The sequence below is a fragment of the Sycon ciliatum genome, chromosome 1, assembly GCF_964019385.1.
Source record: "Sycon ciliatum chromosome 1, ocSycCili1.1, whole genome shotgun sequence".
Classification (NCBI taxonomy): domain Eukaryota; kingdom Metazoa; phylum Porifera; class Calcarea; order Leucosolenida; family Sycettidae; genus Sycon; species Sycon ciliatum.
In genome coordinates this window covers 30,704,302-30,719,301 of record NC_088643.1, presented here as the reverse complement: position 1 = coordinate 30,719,301, position 15,000 = coordinate 30,704,302, and the positions used below count along the sequence as shown (strand labels likewise).

At 50.8% G+C, this 15,000-nt stretch overlaps 1 protein-coding gene across 1 annotated transcript in view; it reads right to left on the bottom strand.

Moving 5' to 3' along the window:
• The window catches only part of LOC135822542 (rab11 family-interacting protein 3-like), a 34,260-nt gene that overhangs the window by 7,033 nt on the left and 12,227 nt on the right, over positions 1-15,000 (bottom strand). The window contains exons 7-9 of the mRNA XM_065335339.1: positions 8,540-8,630; positions 8,152-8,255; positions 920-1,010 (exon numbers count right to left, since the gene is read on the bottom strand). Coding sequence (XP_065191411.1) covers positions 920-1,010; positions 8,152-8,255; positions 8,540-8,630 — 286 coding nt within the window. The remainder of the gene's footprint in view (positions 1-919; positions 1,011-8,151; positions 8,256-8,539; positions 8,631-15,000) is intronic.

Sequence of the window (15,000 nt, the reverse complement as noted above, 5' to 3'; positions counted from 1 at the left end):
ACCTGGGTCGGACTATATTTGTCATGACCTGGGTCGGACTATATTTGTCATGACCTGGGTCGGACTATATTTGTCATGACCTGGGTCGGACTATATTTGTCATGACCTGGGTCGGACTATATTTGTCATGACCTGGGTCGGACTATATTTGTCATGACCTGGGTCGGACTCAATCAAACCATAATGCTAACGACTGTGCATCCTTCTTTCTTGTGAACGGAATGTCGGAACAAACACAAACGTCGGACGCGGCCAGAGCTCTGCCAAGGCATGCCAGCCACCAGCAAGATATACTCGTGGCGTTACAGGCGGGGCATCACTACAGTCTTTCTCTCATGTTCTACCGTCGTTAGAGTTGCTTCTTGAGGAGAATAATAAACAATGGGGACAGTACAATTGTTCTTTGGTAACTCAGGTGGTGATGCAGAAAATGAATCCTGCTACAGGACTAGCGGTTTCCAACGTATTCTTCTTCTGATCGAGTATGATGCTGGTGCTCAACACCAATGAGCTGAGGAACATTCTCAGTACGATGGTAGCTCAGATCAACGCCAGTCTTGATGATTTTATTCGTCATGGATCAGCCTGGGTAGTTGAACGGATTTCCTGTTTAAACGTTGAAATGTCATGCTACTGTGTACTTAGAGGAAGTTCGTACATCCCCCTGCCACCGGAGTTGAAGATGAAGAAGGCCATTGTTAACGCACAGAACACTGACAAGTGTTGACTGCAAGTATAGGAGTGGCGTATCAGTGTGGTGATACGGTGTACGGATTAAACTGTATGTTCTGTCCTTGTCTTCTGTTTTCTCTACTTTAGATGGTCAATACTGGATATTTATCTGCTTGATGTCAACTATATTGGTTGACGGCCTGGTGCCACTAGATAGATTACTAGCCACGATACTACCCTAACATACCAATTTCAGCTTGTTCTTGTCCTGGGCATTGCGAATAGCGGCGTGGTGGCTATCCTCCTTCTCTCGTAATTGTTCCTCTAAGTGGTGCAATCTTCAGGTGCGGGGAGGAAAACAACAACAAAGGAAAACACAACTGTAATTGCAGGTGTCAGCATCATCATCATCATCATCATCATCATCATCATCATCATGTGACCAAGCCGCTTTTACGGGCAACAATATTATGAATATAAAACGCAAGGTATTGTAAGAGCAATTTTCTGAAAATAATGTTAAAACACGAAATAATTTATAGAAATGCATTATCACACCGTAGCCACTTTTATGGGCAAATTCCAATACAAGGCAATAGGAAAACGAGGATGAAGTTAACCTTTTAACCCAAAGAAAAGACAAAAGATGTCAACAATAGAACTACAAATATAAAAAACAAACATCAGGTCATAAAAACTACTTTAAAACATAACCAAATGACAGCAAAGCGTGGAGAATGAGATTGACTTACAAAACAAAAGTAGTCCTACTATGCTTACAAAACAGAATCTACCTACACCACTAAGGAAGAAACATTAAATGATTGCAGTCTCACAAACACCGGCCTCTATCTAACGATCATCATCATCATCATCATCATCATCATCATCATCATCATCATCATTGTGTTCCTCAAGAGACTGTGCCAGATGCAGGCCGAGTCATCGGGATCTCACTATTCCCAGGTCATTGGTTTACTCCGCTGTCGGCTGTCTTTTGCTTTGCTGCGTGCTGCTGTGTTGTGCATACGTGGGGCTCGGTCACGGTACCACCATCCGGCGAGATGTTTTCATGATGTCTCGATTGCCGTGGCCGAGTCAGGTCTAGTTTGTTAAGTATCGTGCTGTGTCCTGACTGTGCATGCGGGATTGGTATGGCGCTTACCCTTTTGTTGCTGTTTTGTTGCTTTCATGCCTTTAAGCATGTAATTGTGTTCAATTGTTGTATTTCATGGAAAAACGATCTTTGCGTTGGATCATCATCATCATCATCATCATCATCATCATCATCATCATGTGACCAAGCCGCTTTTACGGGCAACAATATTATGAATATAAAACGCAAGGTATTGTAAGAGCAATTTTCTGAAAAATCATCATCATCATCATCATCAAAAAATCATCATCATCATCATCATCATCATCATCATCATGTGACCAAGCCGCTTTTACGGGCAACAATATTATGAATATAAAACGCAAGGTATTGTAAGAGCAATTTTCTGAAATTAATGTTAAAACACGAAATGAAGGATGAAGTTAACCTTTTAACCCAAAGAAAAGACAAAAGATGCCAACAATAGAACTACAAATATAAAAAACAAACATCAGGTCATAAAAAATATTTTAAAACATAACCAAATGACAGCAAAGCGTGGAGAATGAGATTGACTTACAAAACAAAAGTAGTCCTACTATGCTTACAAAACAGAATCTACCTACACCACTAAGGAAGAAACGTTAAATGATTGCAGTCTCACAAACACCGGCCTCTATCTAACGACCCATCAAACAATAACTCATCATCATCAGCAGCAGCAGCAGCAGCACATACTTGATTATAGAGTGGATTACTGCACTGTGGATACGAGTGCAGGCACAACTCTTGACAGGGTCCGGCCAAGTCTGCAATTACATGTACCTGTGTATCAGTTGCCAAAAGCGCTTGCCACACCCACCTACATGTGTGGCGGAAACCTGCTCGACTGCTAGCAGTTGGTCAGTCACCTGACTGTCCGGGAACACCGATAACGATTCCAGCTTGGTATGCTCCGGAAGCAGCGGTCACATACAGCACAGTGTGCTGCACACCACTCAACTGCTGGATTCACTGCTGCCACTACGAGTGTCTCAGCCTCCAATACATCGTACGGCCTATGACGAGCCAATCCACCTCGGCTTCGCATCCCTTCCGCAGTGTTGCTTTTCAGCGTTCCTTTTCCTTTCATAGCTTTGCTGCCAGCCCGAGTGTCATCTCAATACTGTATTTATTCAGCATGTCCGACCTAACTGTCGACACTGTGAAGGCAATGACTTGCCAAGCCCTCCGCGGCGAGCTTTCCCAACGCGGCCTGAACGCGAAAGGAAATAAAAGTATTTTACAAGACCGTTTGCTTGCACAGCTAGCCCTTGGTAGTCAGGTCTGCTCCGGCCTGGAAAACCAGCAACACGACATTGCGGACACGGCTCGTGAGCCCAGGAGCCCGACCGGCACCAATGCCTCCTCCACCAGCTCGGGCGAAGTGGGCGCAATAGATCTCCGCACAAAGGTGCAGTCGGCTTTGTCGGCCGCCATTACAGAGAGCATCGTGCCGCTCCTAACTCAAGGCCAAGGCAATACGGCTGCTGCCGCCACAACGCCAGCCCAAGGCCCAAGCTCTTGCAACCCACCCGTCCAGCCACCGGCACCAGCTGTGCCCAAGGCTGTGCAGGAACGTATCTTGCGAGGTGAGTTCGTAGTAGGGGTGAAACGGTTCCATGTTTTTCACGTTCGGGTACCCGAATGCCAGCATAATTTCCCACGGTTCGGGTATCGGTTCCATGCACTCTTTTCTCCAGACCGACCAAATGCGTCCGTGACAATTATTTTCAAGTTAGAAACCATTTTTACGAGCAAGAACGAGACATCGGAGAGTCCATGTGCGAAGGAGGTACGCTCGTAGTGACCAGTATCGATAGGAGAACCCTTTGGAAGGGCGGTGATCATAAGGTAAGACATTTAAAAATCTTGAGTAGACTTGGCGTGCACATGTATTTGTACGAGAACGAGAGTTTTCGAGTTTCGGTTCGAAATTTGACGGAACGGGTACCCGATTCTTTTCAGCTGGCGGTTCCAAAGCCGGTTCCTTACCCGAACCGTTTCACCCCTAGTTCGTAGATCTTTCAAGTTTGTTGCCTGAGATTCTCGCACCCCCCATTCACACTTCCGGCCGAACATTCCGGCTGGTGCACAGCCCGAATAACGACAGCCAACTAAACATTGTCGAGTCGGATGATGCGAAGCAGGTTCGTCGCAAGGTCCACGACATAGCTGCCTGGCTCGAAGCATGGACAACTTACATGTCTGTTGTCACGGCTACTGCCCCACACCGTACCGCCGAACTGATTGCGTACCAGCAGTTGATCCTGACTGCTAACCGCCAGTTTTTTCCAAGCGCATGGCTGGAGTACGACCACCAGCTGCGGATGCTCGCGGCCCAGCAACCGGGGACGAAGAGGTTGGACTCCATCGACGTAAACCTGTGGCAGATAGCATTCACAGGGCATGCGCGCCCAACATGCGCCCAATGTAAGACTGTTCACCCAGGGACGGGCTTGTGTCCTTTTCGTCCCCAAGCCCATTTCCCCAAGCCAGCAGCATTTACCTCCGGTGGTCGCACCCACACCAACGACGGCCAGGATATCTGCCGCAACTTCAACGGAGGCCGCTGCTCCTCGTCGTCGTGCCGATTCTCCCATACTTGCAGCCAGTGTGGCAAGGATCACCCACGCACCAAGTGCAACCAGCAGCAGCGCGGAGCCAATCGGCCACCCCGCCGCTCCCAGTAGAATGGCTACTGAATTGCCTGACGCTGTACATAGCTTCTTCCCCATACACTCTGCATACACCCCACTGCTAGCTGACCACTTTGCCCGCCTATTGCGTCACCACCCAGATCAATCTTTTGTTTCGTATGTTCTCCATGGCCTGCGCCATGGCTTTGCTCTTGGTTTTGCCGGCCAACACGACATTTCTGTTTTCTCTAATAATCTGCCCTCGGCTTACACTCACGCTGCATTTATCTCCGAGCAATTAGCTGCTTCCTGCGCACGCGGCGAGACCGCAGGCCCATTTCCCTCGCCGCCATTTTAGTTCATGCGCTGCTCTGGCATTGGCGCCGTCCCCAAAAAGAACGGCAAGTTGCGCATGATCCACCATCTGTCTAGTCCAGCAGGCGCCAGTGTGAACGACAGCATTCCCGCCGAGCCGTTCTCTCTGCACTACGTGAGCATTGACGACGCGATCAATATCATCATGTCATGCCCACAGCCTGTTTATTTGTCCAAGCTCGATGTTCGCAGTGCATTTCGGCAGATCCCTGTCCGCCATCAGGACTTTCACTTACTTGGTATCCGCTGGGAAGGCTCCTACTACTACGAGCGTGTTCTGCCTTTCGGCCTTCGCTCCAGCCCAGCCGTCTTTGACTCAGTAGCCACAGCAGTCAAAACTGGATCATCCAGCACGAGTTTGCTATAGAACACCTGCTTCATTACCTTGATGACTTTCTCAATATCTCCACTGGTTTGGTTGCAGCCAACCAACAACTGGCCATCCTCCTCCGGGCATTCACCTGGCTCCATCCAAGCTCGAAGGGCCATCACCATCATTGACCTTCCTTGGTATTGTCCTAGACTGTGAGCGCCGCGAAGCCCGGCTACCAGAGGACAAGCTCTCCGAGATCCGTGCGCTACTCATGGCCACTGTTAGCGAACGCAGCATCGGCCAGCGTCAACTCGAGTCCCTCCTGGGGAAGCTCGCTTTTGCTGCCCGAGTCATCGTTCCGGGACGCACATTCATGCGTCGACTATGGTCCATGTGTAGCCGATACCGGGAGCCCCATCACCGTATCAAGTTAAGCAACGAGTGCATCGACGATCTGACTTGGTGGCTGCGCCTGCTGCAGGACTGGAATGGGAAGTCCTTCTTCCTCCATCCGCAGTGGACGCCATCTCCTGACATGCAGCTATTTACCGATGCGAGCGGCTCGGTCGGCTGGGGGGCCTACAACCACGGTCGATGGATTCATGGCACCTGGTCCGAGAAAGATGCCGAGCACAGCATAGAGTGGAAAGCGTTGTATGCCATCTTGGGAGGGTGCAGTACCTGGGGCTACGAGTGGTCTAAGCTCCGCATCCTCTTCCACTGTGACAATTCGGCTGTTGTCGATTGCATTCGATCTGGCTGCTGCAAATCTCCTCCTGTCATGTCTTTGCTGCGTGAACTATTTTTTGTGAGTGCACGGTGCAATTTTGCTGTCTCTGCCGTTCACATTGCTGACCATCACAATGTTATTGCTGATTGTCTGTCTCGCTCCTTCATACAGGTATTCAGACGCCACTCCCCCAACGCCAAGGCGGCTCCGGACATTGCCCGCCTGCCTTAGCAATGCTAGCCACCGTCTGCCAATATGCTGCTTGTGCTGTGTCAAGGAACACCCGCCGCACTTACACCACTGGCGAAGAACGCTATTATGATTTCTGCCGTCTGCAACACTGGTCACCCTATCCTGCTACCGACGTTATGCTGTGCTGTTTCGCGTCGTTCCTCACACGAACTGTAAGACCTGGAACTGTATCTGTGTATGTGAGTGCGGTGCGTAATGCCCATCTCGAGAACGGGTTTGCTGACCCCTTAGTAGATGCGTGGCTTCTGAAGAGGGTGATGAAGGGCATCCAGCGATGCCATGGTACGGCTGTACCAACCCCTCGTCTTCCTATCACTATGCCAATCCTACGACACCTGATAGACGCATGCCGTAAAAGTAGTATCCTGAATGACCATGACAAGCTGCTCTACCAAGCCGCCATGCTGCTAGCGTTCTTTGGATTTCTCCGGTGTGCTGAATTCACTTATGGCCTCACACGGGGCTGCATTAGCTTCCCTGGTGATGGATGCCTACAGCTCTTCCTGCGTTCGTCCAAGACGGACCCATTCGGCAAAGGAGTCACTATTGATATTGGCCCATCCGTACCGCCGTACTGCCCGGTCCATGCCATGGTTAGCTACCTGTTTGCCACTCGTCGCCAGGGAACCGAGCAACGCTTGTTCATACTCTCAAACGGACAGCAGCTGACCAGACAGTCGTTCACAGCAACAGTACGGTCTCTTGTTGCCACGGCCGGGGTACCATCCCAGTTGCACTACTCCGGGCACTCATTCCGCATCGGCGCAGCCACCACCGCTGCTATGGCCGGTGTCCCCGACTCCCTCATCCGAGCGGCAGGTCGATGGAAGAGTGATGCGTGTCTACGCTACATCCGGACTACAACGAGCGCTAAGCGCCAGCTATCGTCCCGGCTTGCTGCCATGTCACGGATGCCATGATGCCTGACTTGCGTGAGTAATGAGCTACTGAACTCTAGTCGCACAATACTTGCCTGTGCTGATATTAATTGACCCTTGCTGTGCGTCAATAGTGCTTAGCTAACGGGGTGCTGGTTTCATGGGTCCACTCTCACAACTGGTGTTATCTAGCTACTTGCTGCAGCTCTGCCTTGAGCTTAGCTGCTATATTACATCCATTTAGCATTGCAGCTCTACGTTGTGCTAACCGCAGCTCTACTTTGAGCTAACCGCAGCTCTACGTTGAGCTAACAGCAGCTCTACGTTGAGCTAACAGCAGCTCTACTTTGAGCTAACAGCAGCTCTACTTTGAGCTAACAGCAGCTCTACGTTGAGCTAACAGCAGCTCTACTTTGAGCTAAACGCAGCTCTACTTTGAGCTAACAGCAGCTCTACTTTGAGCTTCAAATCAGTTGTTTCGAAACCAGCACCCCTCAATCCAAAGATGCCGCTTTGTTGACTTGTTTGTGTGAGGGACGTGGGCTAATGGGGTACTAGCTGTGCTAGTACTCGTTAGCAACAATCCGAACTAGCGCATACACCGCGCTGCATTACTCCGTGCTGCCTTCAAGACTGACGTCATGCGCTTTGCTTGCTGCGTAATCACAAATGGCACCCAGCCCGTTTTGCTGAAAAGAAAACAAATCTTGCTTGCCCTGTTGTGTTCCTCCAGACAGCAGATCGTGCTTCCGCAGTGTTGCTTTTCCCACCATCCCTCCCTATCCAGCTTATTCACACAATCATTATGATTATCGTACCCACTGATCGGGTCCACTCTCACAACTGGTGTTATCTAGCTACTTGCTGCAGCTCTACCTTGAGCTATATTACATCCATTTAGCATTGCAGCTCTACGTTGAGCTAACAGCAGCTCTACTTTGAGCTAACCGCAGCTCTACTTTGAGTTAAACGCAGCTCTACTTTGAGCTAACAGCAGCTCTACTTTGAGCTAACAGCAGCTCTACTTTGAGCTTCAAACCAGTTGTTTCGAAACCAGCACCCCTCAATCTAAAGATGCCGCTTTGTTGACTTGTTTGTGTGAGGGACGGGGGCTAAACAAACATACATGCCAGAGTAGTACTTCACATTATACATACCTGCTCTGCATTGCGGTGTAGTCTTGCTTTAGTTTGCGCTGTGAGTTGTCCGATGAATCACGCTCCTCCCCGACAGCTGCCAACTGCTCACTAAGATCATGGATCTACACACACACATACACACACATGCACATGCACCCACCCACACACACGCGCGCGCGCGCGCGCGCGAGCACCCACATGCCCACGCAAAAGAATCCTAGGATTAGAAGAAGGTGTGATGGTAAACATCGGTGATCGCATGAAGCAGGAACACAAGCGACTCTGAGTTGAAGCGAGAGATTGCAACACACACGCACACACACACACACACACACACACACACACTGCACTGTAGACATAGCAGCAGAATGTACATGTGTATTGTAGAGACAATGTGACTGCTCACCTTGTCTGCCATCTGCCGGACCTGTAGCTCATGCAGCTCATCCTGTAACTCAGCACTCTGAATGCTGGTGGCTGACAGAGAATGACGCATCCTGTATTGTGCCACACACACACACAAGCGCGCGCACACATACACACACACACACACACACAGATTCCGCCTGCTAGCTCGTAACTATTTCAGAGGTGTGATATCTCACATCCGAGTGGTAATCGGGTTCAAAGTTTGGACTTTGAAAGATACGTTGCAAGACAGTTGCACTACAAGCTGGTAAACACTCAGCTACTCGGTATCTGTATCCTGTGCAAGGCCCTGGCGTCTTTTTTTGAATTTCCAGGGGTCGGATGCAAATTTCCAGGCTCCGCAGACATTCTTGGACCAGCCATGGCCGTGGCCACCAGGGCACAAGGAAGCGTAGGTGAGATCACCGCTGAGGGAAGTAGCGAAGGCAGCAGGTCTGCCAGAGGCACTGCCACTATGTCGGCTGAAAATGAAGAAACATGCGGATGCAGAGAATGTCGGCCCCATCTGGCCACGCTCTATGCACTCCTTGCTCGAAGAGCGTAGAGAGGCCGAAGACCGGGAGAGGCGTTTGCTGCGGCGGATCGATGATCTGGCAAAGCGAGTCGCGAAATTATCGGACAACTTCCTAGCGCAATCCCGGGATACTAATGGGATCCTGCTCTCAAAGATAAATTCTTTCCTTTCCACGGAAAAGGAAAAGTCTTCAAAGAGCTCCAAGCCCCAGGGTCTGGGTCGCAAGCCTGAGAGGGTTTTTTTTTCGAGCTCCGATGTTCTGTAGATTTTGCTGTAGATTTTGCTGTTGACGCGTTGCGAGGACCGAACATGCCATGCAGGGTAGCCCCCAATGTTGCCGGTGCAACGGCAATGGCTCCTGCGTTGGCTGTGTTTGTGTGAAGAATGGTCGAAAGTGCAAAAACTACGGGCCTGCTCAGAATAAGAGGTGCCGGAACCAGCCGCCGTCCGAGGGCAAGCCGTTGGATCCAGAGATTCAAATGAAATGTTCTGTACGAAGTTCGATGAGTAATACCGTAGTCGACCATACGGTAGTGCAGGGTATGCAGACCCCGAGGAAGGCAACAACCGCTGAGGAGATTGCCTCAGCTGCGCTCTCCGTGGCGCTGTCGACGACTCCTGTCTCGGTACGCGGTATCTAATCGAGCTCCCAACAATTTGCATGGGACACGCTGGAAGGTGACACAGCGCGCAATGTCAGAGCGGCATCACCACTCGCTGAAAACTCCCGACCAGACTCCATCACTGTTCGTAGTGCATTCGCGCTGTCACAGTCCACACGAGTACGAGAGACAGTTGATGGTTCGAACATCACGACAGGTACGGGGCGTACGCACACTCCCCTGCTCGCACAGACAGCTAGTACAGCAACATCGACATCGACACCCGTACCCACAGATCCGTCCGCTCTGCGACTACTAGATGGCACGGCGTCCAAGGGCCTGCTAAACTTGGAGGATACGATCGGCACATCTACGGTGTAAGAAGTCCTCAAGTCTAAACACCCAGAGAGTGCACCGCCTCATCTCGATGCCCTCCTGGATGGCGACATTCCACCTCCCCCTCACGCGGTTCGTTTTGAGTCCCTTACGAGGGAATCTATTCGTAACGCCGCTCTCCACACCAACGGTGCCGCTGGTCCTTCTGGTGTGGACACGGAGACTTGGCGCTGGATGTGTACGGCCTTTGAGGATACCTCGGATCACTTCTGCGATGCCCTTGCACAGTGTGCACGTCATCTGGCTACCACCTACGTAGACCCGGATGCCCTGGATGCCTACCTAGCTTCCCGACTGGTGCCGTTGGATAAGGACCCCGGGGTCCGTCCTATCGGGATCGGCGAGGTGCTACGGCGTATACTGAGCAAAGGTATCCTTTCCATCATCTGGCGGGATATCCAGGAAGCGGCCGGTAGCATGCAGTTGTGTGCTGGCCTAGACTGCGGCATTGAGGCGGCCATCCATGCCATGACTTCCATCTATGATTCTCCCGACTCCGAAGGTGTTCTGATGGCAGACGCAGCAAACGCCTTCAACAACCTCAACCGCAGCGTTTGCGTCCGCAATGTTCGTTACCTTTGCCCAGCCTTGGCCACCACTGTCATCAACACTTACAGGTGTGCAAGCAATCTGTATGTTGACGGTGAATGCCTGCAATCCTGCGAGGGAACGACCCAAGGAGAGCCAATTGCCATGCCTCTATATGCAATTGGTGTAGTTCCTCTCATCCGCTCTATCGCCACAGAGGGTGCGTGTCAGTTATGGTTTGCTGATGACTGGTCTGCTGGTGGGAAGCTCGTGAAACTGCGCCCCTGGTGGGATGCCTTGTGCTCAAGAGGTCCGTCGTATGGGTATTTCCTGAATGCGGAGAAATCCGTCCTTGTGACGACGCCGGAGCACTACGAGGAGGCAGTGCGGATCTTCGCTGGCACTGGGGTCCAGATCACTGCTGAAGGCCGCCGTTACCTCGGTTCTGCAGACCAGTTCATCCAGTCCTGTCTTGAAGCGAAAGTGGCCGCTTGGGAGTGAGAGGTGACCACACTCTCTATGTTTGCACGCTCTGAGCCTCAGAGTGCGTACTCAGCTTTCACTCAAGGCTTGCAAAGCAAATGGCAGTTTCTGTGTCGTGTACTGCAAGCAGCCGCTCCAGCGTTGGCACCCCTTGAGGGCTTAATCCACAACATCCTGATACCTCAGCTTTGTGACAGGCCAGTCAGCCCAGAGGAGCTTCAGCTGATGGCGTTGCCCTGCAAAGAAGGTGGTCTCGGCATCCGCAACCCGACATCTCTTGGTCATCAATTCCGCGCCTCTGTGGCCATCACGGAATCTCTCGTGGGAAACATCCTGCGCCAGGAGTTCGACCTGGGCAATGCGCCGGACCTCATTGCGGAAGAAAAGAATTAGGTTCGATTGAGTGCCCGGCAGAAGATTGTCGGAGAAGCGCAGTCTTTCGTCTTGGCGAACCCCAGCATGGACTGTATGGTGAAGCTTGCGAGTGAGAAGGGTGCATCCTCATGGCTCACATGTCGGCCATTGAAGCGACATGGATTTACCCTCACCAGACCTTCGTGTAAGAAAAATCCAGGAGAGTGAACAATCACTCTCGCTATCCTCTCAAGGAGAGTGGTGGGAGAGCAGTCCCCCCCCCCCCAAAAAAAAGTCGCTCGCCTTATCTATCCAAGGCGAGCACAATACGGTTTTTTCAACATCTTGCCATACCCCAATCAGATTCAATACCCAATAGCAGCCAAATTCGTTCTGGAAAATCGCCGTACGCACTACAAATGAAAGCTGTTTGGACCACAACTTTAGTTTCTTTTCATCAGGGACAATGACACACGCAATGGGAAATTGAGACAATTCGCTAAGATCCATGGTATTTTTGTAGTATTCATCGTAGAGCGCTCCTTCGAGGCTTTGTTCTGTAGCTGACGGCTAAAGACCTGTGCCTGGCGTCACACGTACACAGGTCTATGCATGCCCGGACTGTCACGCAACAGAGGGAAATCCTTTATGTCAAAATTATGTGTGCGGAAGTGAAAATTTGCAACGGTACGTAAAATACCTTGCGAGTGCCATCACTCCACTATTGGACCTCGGATCGACTTTCGATTTGTTGGAGCCGACAGCTGAGAACTTTCTAATGCGAATAGATCTTTCGATTACTCGATTCCGTTCAGGGAAAGCCGAGTTACGAAATATTTGAGTGTTTTCAGAACTTCATAGTGATGCGGATGCGCTCGAAATTCTCAAGGCGCGCGACGAAAAGTGCGCCCTAAAAGAAAATAAGGAGAGCGAAGGCGCGCGAGAGCGATCGCTCTCCTTTTACCAGATGGTCTGCCTCACCAAGGGTGAGTTCCGTGACGGGATTCACTTGCGGTATAGCTGGTTGCCGCAGCGCCTGCCCTCCACCTGCAGTTGTGGTGCCACATTTACTGTGGGCCATGCCCTGTCGTGTCCGACTGGAGGCTTCCCCTCCATTAGACACAACGAGGTCCGCAACATCTCTGCTAACTTGCTGAAGCGTGTAGCCCATAGCGTTGCAGTGGAACCGCATCTGCAGCAGGTGACCGTAGAGCAGTTTCGCTATCGGACGGCCATCCGCACCGATCAAGCACGTCTGGATGTCGCTGCAAGTGGCCTATGGGGTGGCCGGTTTGAGCGCACCTACATCGATGTGCGAGTTTTTAACCCACATGCGCCATGAAACCGTGCCACCTCAATTCCTTCCTGCTACACAAAGCATGAGAAGGAGAAGAGGAGCTATGAGCAGCGCATTCGTGAGATTGAGCACTCGTCATTCGTCCCCGCTATTTTTTCGACCACTGGCGGCATGGGCAAGCATGCGGAGGCTCTGTACAAGCGTATCGCACTGTTGCTGTCATCCAAGACCGGTGATCCGTACAGCTGCTTGATGTCCTGGCTGAGGTGTAAGCTCTCCTTCGCACTGCTCCGCTCCAATGTTATGATTGTGTCTGCGCGGATGCCGTAACCTCAGAATGCAGATGGACTCGCCACCTGTTGTGGCTGTTGCTGAGGCTTGCATTCGCTCCTAAGTGGTATGTTTTGAGCGCTTTTAGGTGTTATCATTTTCTTTCTTTTCTTCATTTTGCCCTAAATTATCATCTCTTATGGCCTTCCTGAATACGCTCTCATAATAATGTTCTGTTTGTAGTTTGAAAAAAAAGAAAAAGAAATCAACAGTACAGCAGCGTAGTACTTCCAACGTATGACGTACTAGTAACACCAGCACAGCTGCCACATGACGTACTAGTAACACCAGCACAGCTGCCACATGCGACCCCAGCCCAGCAGATCAGTGTGTACCCGTATTGGATTCAAACTAGGACTCGGAAGCTGAGGTGAACCATGTGAACGCCAAAGCAGAAGCAGACATGCTGAGACCCAATACCCACACACCAGACCCCAACAAATATGTGCTACCCTGTTTGCCAAAGTTCCAGGATGCAAATGAAGAAGATGGTGACAGTTGGAAAGTAGTGACTAGCCGAAAGGCTACAGTTGCAGAAGTCTCAATCCCTGGTTATTACCCCCCACCCCCTACGTCGAGACTGGACAGCGCAAGGCAGTGGAGTCGCCATATGGCTGAAAGAAGGGATGGCGTACAAACAATTGGACATCAACTCTGAGTGTGAGACTCTTTGGATCAGTGTTGCTGCAACGTCAATCACGACATTTGGCATCTGTGCTGCCTACATGCCTGGGACGAGTGCAGACAGCGACTACAGTATCTTCACCCAGCTGGAATCTGACATCGACAAAGCCCGGCAGGGGACTTCAATGCCCACAACCGGGAATGGCTTGGAAGCTCACACACCTCAGCTGCTGGAGAAGCCGCAGAAGACATGTGCTGTGTACATGGTCTCCGACAACACGTTACCTCAGCCACTCGCGGAGAAAATATCCTTGACCTCGTCATGTCGGATGTGCCAGAAACTGTGTCCACCGCCACCCAACCACCTCTTGGCAGATCAGACCATGCTGTTGTCATAGCTGACTTCCAGCTTACTGCATCTATCAACCAACTCACCACTCGTACAGTATGGCGATACCAGTGGGCTGACTGGCCCTGTCTCTCTGTCTTCCTCCGAAATACTGACTGGGACACCATAATCGGCGACGACCCAAATATATCATGTGAGCTTCTGACCATGCGAATCACTGAGGGAATGCAGTGCTTCATACCATCCACATCATCGGTCACAACTCGCCAGTATCCTTCCTCCTCAGTCATGAAACAACACACTCCGCTCATTTCCCCACTCCTTCATCGCAACGTGGAATCAGCTCCCACCTACCCTTCTGCAGTCTCCCCTCCTCGCAGAGGTATGCACACCTTCAAGAAAAATGACGGCGACCACTTGCGGCGCAGCAAGTGGGAGTGGGCCACAGACAGGTTATGATCTCTCCACCCCAGCCAACACACCAGCCTAATATGCTGACCGCACTCCAGCCCCCTTCTACCCCTCTCTGATCCCCTTCGCTCAACCGTAAGCCTTGTCTCTCCCAGTCATCGTACCTTATGCACTTATCAGTTCTCTCTATCTTCATATTTCCACGATGCACTGCTTTTACTATTGTTATGTCCTATCTCAATCTCCAATTCTCTCCATTGTCGTTTTCGAAGGTGCTTTTCTATTGGATGCACATGTTCTTTACAATTTCGTACTGGCGCACATGAGTAACGATGAATCCGAGACTTTTGGTCGGTGGAGTTACTTCTGCCCCGCCCCGTCGCGCAGCATCTGATGGTTGTGTGGTTTTGACTAAAAAATATATACAAGTATATATATTTTTTAAACTCGCAATGCAGTAATAAAGAGGTTCTGCTACACGGAACTACGTACCAAACTCCGTGTCAACTGCAGTGAAGTTTGACACGGAATTTTCGTACGTTGCACCGGT